This window comes from Brachyistius frenatus, unplaced genomic scaffold (genome assembly GCF_029030835.1).
Source record: "Brachyistius frenatus isolate BFR_SWC_R1_liver_20210118 unplaced genomic scaffold, ASM2903083v1 Contig_33, whole genome shotgun sequence".
In the NCBI taxonomy this organism is placed as follows: Eukaryota; Metazoa; Chordata; class Actinopteri; family Embiotocidae; genus Brachyistius; species Brachyistius frenatus.
In genome coordinates this window covers 1,343,234-1,349,233 of record NW_027210632.1, presented here as the reverse complement: position 1 = coordinate 1,349,233, position 6,000 = coordinate 1,343,234, and the positions used below count along the sequence as shown (strand labels likewise).

The window sequence follows — 6,000 nt, the reverse complement described above, 5'->3', positions numbered from 1 at the left end:
CAGTTATGTTCAAGCAAACAGACATGTTGAATGATTGGTATTTATTATGCAATAGGGATTAATAGGGAGCTATTGATTGATTCCACAGTGAATTAAATATGCCTATGTTAAACTGGTTGCCTGTGAAAAAATATCCCCCATAATCTTAACCACGCTGGGGAAAAGGCAGTAGCATTGTGCTGTCTTAATATTTTATTGTAAACTTATCCAGTAAGAACAGGTAGTTTGATGGAAACATATACTTTGTGTAAGACTGTTCATGCTAATGTACAATTTTGACTTAGATTTATATATGACAGTTGTGATCACTGAAGTAGAGAGGTGTTTGTGGATTGACAAAAGATTAGAAACACCATTTAACTGAATGTAGTTTACCACAGCATTACCACTTACTGCAGCCTAAAACGGTTGTCTTTGACACCATGTTACCGCAATATATTAATTCTATTGCACATCTAATTTATTGAAGAGCTTTTCATTTTTCAAGTGTACCTCTTAAAAGAGTCTAAATCCCCATGCCACTCTCTGAAATCTGTAGTAACTGATTTTGTGCCACTTGGGGGTAGCAGAAACAAGCTCAAAAGACAACATGGAAGGTTACTACCATTATCATAAAAGTGCATATTGTGATTGTTGGCAAGCAGTTGCTATTTTTCACACATCCAGCAGATATTAATTTGGAATGATGTGTCTATCCCCCTGATAAAATTTTGATCCAGTGTTTAAACTCCTTTTACCTCTGTTTTGGTCTCCACCATGCGTGTAGTGCTATTTGTTTAAGTACCAGAGCACATGGGTAAGTTGTGGTTTGCTTCTAACCACCGATCCTCCTATTGTCACTAGTCAATAATGTATATTTCTGTCGCATTGATTTCAATCAACAATATAATCCTGCTATTTACAACGTGTTTTTTTTTTCTGGATTACTCATCTGAAGTGACAGTTGACAGTGTTACGAGTGACTGTGTCCAATTTCAGTCACAACATTTTACAACAAATGTAACAAATGAAACCCCAGTGAAACCACAGAGAGCAGACTCAAGTAATAAAGTTGTGAATGTTTTTTTTTTACAGATGACAGTTATGATGTTGTCTGGGGAAAAAAATGGCACAGGACTTTGTATTTTTTAAATTTTGTGTATCTTGTATAGCAGTGATGAAATAAAAGCAATCCTCTGGAAAGGCTCTAAATATCCCTTCAAAGGAAGGTCTGCACAAAGTACTCATGGAGCAGGTAGGAAAAACATGCTTTCTTAGTGCCTCAAATTTGCCTATACAAATGTGAAGTTAATCTAAACTTGCACTCTCTCTGAGTTGAAGCCACACACACGTTTCGTCGTCGGACACTGCACCTGAAAGATGGTAAGACACAGCTAGGATTTTTTTTCTGCCTGTTTCAGTTTTAAAAGAAAGAAAAACAGTCTTGATTTGTGTGGAGAAAATGCTAAAAAAAAAAGTGTGATCCACCTTCATGCTCATGTGCTGAGTTCTTATGCACGCTTTGGATAGACAGCATGTTTGTGGTGTTAGAAGGTGGCAGCACAGCAGTGAGGTCGGTGAAGACAGCACTATAGTGATCCCAAGTGGCCTCATTGTTAGTCCGACAGCAGACGTAGAAAGTACTTGTGATTACTTCCCTGTAATCTATGGTCCCATCTCAGGGGTCAGGAGTCAGTTGACTCCCGTTTCTCTCTCACTTTCAACCCATTTCACTCTTCGCTCCTTCTAACTCCTCTTCTTCTTCTTTGCTCATTTGAACGCAAACAGCGACAAGAGGATTGTCAGAGCAATCTGTCAGCTCAAGAGCACTTTGTTACTTACAAAAAACCCTGTCGGAACAGTGGGATAACTTCGACGAAGACGCCCAACCTGGATGCTGTTGCTTGCAGAAGACGAGGAGCATCTGACGCTCTGACATAACAAACATGCACAGGTTAGTGTTTGTTGTTTTGTGGGTCTAAATTTTATTTTTCAGATCTTTGAGCAGTACTTTATTTATTTACTTGAACACATCCTGAAGCTACCAAGGAGAGATGATAGAGGAGAGTACATTTATATCTGACAAATACATTTTGTATATATATATATTTTCATTTTCATAAGTTTTTTTCTTTTTGAGTTCGGCCAGGGTTATAGGTTGAAGGCAGGTCAGACATTGATGAAACTAAGGTAATTTAGTAAGCATTTTACACAGGACATTTTGGTGTGTGTGTGTGTGTGTGTGTGTGTGTGTGTGTGTGTGTGTGTGTGTGTGTGTGTGTGTGTGTGTGTGTGTGTGTGTGTGTGTGTGTCAATCTGCAGGCTGTTAATATTCAACAGTTAAAAACATTCAAACTTTTAGTGTTTTTGTGTCCATAATATGTGGCCAAACTGGAACAGTGGCCAGCCCTAAAATCAGGGATGTCTGTCACTGATGCAGTGATTCAGGGAGGAAGTCACATCATTGGTCAGCTGAATGTCACATGACTGAGTTACCAAATTAAAAGGCCTCGTTTCAAATTAAAAGCCATTTAGTACACAATTCTGTCTTGGTTTTCACCTCCTCTTGGCCCACTAAATTTCAGCAGCTAGCTTTCTTCATCAGAATTTTATTTCTGGCAGAGTGCCAGCATTTTGGCCTTGGAAAGCAGGGTCCGTAATATCCTTTGGATTTCCGAGTGAGTTTCCTTAAAGGAACTTTGCAATTTGGTGAAGAAAAGACAGATTTTAGTTAGTTATTTCTGTGAATATTAAGGAGAATATATGTAAAAGAAGTGCATTTGAATTTAACATGAAGTTAAAAAAAATAAAAAAATAATTAAAAAAAAGATTAAAAGGGATTTTTCACATTCAAGCATTTTTTTTAAATTTAAAAAAAAAAAATATGCTTGAATTAAAAAAAAAAAAAAAAAAAAAAACTGTGACCACAACACTCCGTAGGAATAGTTGGCTGCAGTAAATATCATGGCACATCCTCACGGTGATTTACTGTAATGTTCAATTCCATTGTAATGAGGTCATTGTTTACCCACCTGTTTCATAATTGATCGCTACACGGTCAGCGGCAGCCACGGGGCGGTGGTAAGGAGAAGGTGGCCGTGTTGGTTTCTCGCGTCCCCTATCTATAGCACGACTCACCCACCGGCGGCCCCTTTAAGAAAGCTGCGCCGCACACTGACGACATTTCCTCGGCCCTTGCTCGCGCCCCCCTGCCCGTTTCTGCGAAATCAACAAGAGACGAGCGAGAGGGCAAGGCGACTCATCCAACCTCCTTATCTGACGGCGCTGGTCAAGTCAAGGCAGTTCTCTCCAGGGAGGAGGGGACGCAACTGGTATTTTTTTTTTTTTTTTTTTTTTTTGGGTCGAGGGGGGGTGGAGGGGGTGGTCGGTGTCTGCCTGCCCGCCCGCCTGCCTGCCTGCCTGCCTAACCGCTAAACCCTCAGCACGAGACGGCGTCCAGTCGGCGGTTCAGAAACAAGCGGATATTGTTGGGACGGACGGATAAATGGAGAAGGTTTCGCCGCGAGACTTGCGCTAATTCGGCCGTCCCGAGCAGCAGCAGGTGTACCGACGGATAAAGCAGACTAAAGGCAATCTCAGTGTTCATGAAACTTTGCTACGATTTACGTGCTGGGTAAGAACCATTCTTTTTTTTAAATTTTTTTTACATTTTTTTTAAATTTTTTTACCTCCCTTTAAAAACACCATTCAAATGTCTATTGTTAGAAAAAAAAAAAAAAAAAAAAAGGGGTGTTGTTTTATGTCATCCATCCGTCCCGCCGTCTCTTCGGGGTCATTCAAAATGCGGATTATTTGTGTGATTTCTAATGTTGCAGATAAAATAAAAATGTCGGATCGTTTTGTTTTTTTTTCTTTTTCTTTTCTTTTCTGAAACAGTTAAGTCGAGGCCTGACTTAAAAGTCTTGGCGTTTAAATTTCGTCTTCGCCTCAACAGATAAAGTAAAAACGGACAAATCTGTGGTCAACAATGTCGCCTGGTTTGACCGAGCTGGCTAACATCAAACCGTCCCGAGTCTAAACGCTCGTCGGTACCAGTTCAAAAACCCAATAACGTCCATCGCTGCTCTTTTTAAAGGATCATTTCTGTGTGTATTTAATCCACAACCACCTTCAGTTTAGCCTGTCACTCAATAACGATGGCTCCTTTTGTGTTCAGATTTGTTTTCAGATTTGAAAATGCATGTTATGCTTCTGTATTGTTGACATAAACTCGACATGAACTATCACAGGCACTGATGCCTGGTGGAAGAAGTATTGAGATCCTTTACTTGTGTAAAAGTAACTATACAGCAATATGATAAAAAAACAAAAAACAACCTCAATTACAAGTAAAAGTCCTGCTTGAAAAATCCTACTTGGAGAGATAAGTATTGGCAGCGAAAGTGAAAAGTTCTGGTTTGGTCTTTCTGACTAAAAAGGGAAAAAAAAGGTCTGCTGCACAAATCTGTTTTCAGTTTCTGCCCTTTTCTCTTCTTGATTTTGCTTAGATTTTGCATCATTTCAACATTTATTGCTGGAGGTAAAAGTCACTGTTTGGTGGAGCTGTTTAACAATTTCTAGACATTTGAAATGTGACCTCCAGCTGCAGACTGTTTTGTAAGATGTCGGAGGCCAAAAAGTTTGGAAACCGCTGGTTTTAATCTTTCACAATATATTGTATTTTAAAAGCTGGTTATATCATCCATTGTGTCAAAACTTCACCTCGCCGGTAACCAAAGCTGTCAAATGATAATATCGTATTCGCCTCTAAAATGTAATTGATTGGAAGTATGAACTGCCATCAAATGGAAATACTCGAGTGAAGCACAGTACTTGAGTACTGTACTTAGTTACGTTCCACTACTGATAATTAACCATTAGCCTGTAGCTTGATTCGTGCTTTATCACAGGGGTACTTGAATGACTTGAAAAGTGCTGGTGAGGCCTGTTCACTTGCAGCAGGAACCTCTCGACATCTCAGATTCGAGGCTGATGCCCTAAACTCTTGTAAACAGGGCTGTTAACTCGAAATCAATTTATATCAGCGGGTACAAAAAGTTTCCCGCTGCCAGTTGACATCCCCTCCCCTCCCCCTCACGCCTTGCTCACTCGACACAGAGTTCAGGTCGGATTTGCCTTTCGATGCGAGTCCCCATTGTGCAGCCAACTGTAGGAGCGAGAGGACGAATTGACAAATTGTTAAGGAAGTATTGATTGCTTAGCCTCGTTTATGTAACTGCGCGTTGAAATGATGGCAGCCGAGCGGGACCGCCGCCGCAGGGATGGAATATGAGAGCAAGGACAGAGTTGGAGGATAACAAGAGTAAGCGTGTAATTGTCATGACGCTGTCTGCTGTGACAGTTTGTGAGGAACTCTCCCCGTAGCTATTCTGGTCCGACTACTCTCACCGACTTCATGGTATCCTTTTCAAAGAACGAATGTTTTGGTAGTATCCGTATTAATGAATAGCTTTTTTTTTTTTATTATTATTATTATTATTTTTTTTATTGGTGATAGATGATACTAATATAAGCACATACTGGGTTTGTTCTTCACGAGTGTGTCATAACACATTAGACAGACGAGCACCCTCGTGCTGAGGACGTGGGGTCGAGCCTTTAGTGAAGCATTGAGCGTTTTGGAATGATTTAAAAGCGTCGTTTTTATCAGCCCGTCGTATCGGCAGAAATGTTCATTTAGATGCCAGTATTTCATTTTAAAGGCTTCATCAGCTGACACCGATGATGTGCATCCCTAGTTTTTGTTGGCCTATATTTGCAAATCAGTGGTTTTATAACCACTTCAAGGCCAGTCACAGGATGCACATGACTTATCATGTCACAATCACAGACTGACGTGAAAACATTCAAAAACTGCACTTGGTTGAAAAAAAAAAAAAAAAAAAAAAAGACCGGATCTGACGTTGGCTTTAAAAAAAAATTCATGCCATAACTGACTCTTATTTGATTTGTTCAGCCAGCTACACATTGCCCAGAGGGTTGCATTAGCAGGATAGATAA

At 40.0% G+C, this 6,000-nt stretch overlaps 1 protein-coding gene across 3 annotated transcripts in view; it reads left to right on the top strand.

The window, feature by feature from the left end:
• The first annotated feature begins 3,196 nt into the window (after positions 1-3,196).
• The window catches only part of gramd4a (GRAM domain containing 4a), a 40,487-nt gene continuing 37,683 nt past the window's right edge, over positions 3,197-6,000 (top strand). For 2 of the 3 annotated variants that reach the window (XM_069700270.1, XM_069700269.1), the window contains exon 1: positions 3,363-3,613. In XM_069700270.1, coding sequence (XP_069556371.1) covers positions 3,585-3,613 — 29 coding nt within the window. In that variant the 5' untranslated portion in view covers positions 3,363-3,584. Of the gene's footprint in view, positions 3,312-3,362; positions 3,614-6,000 lie in introns of those variants that run through there. The other variant, XM_069700272.1, reaches the window with a different exon arrangement.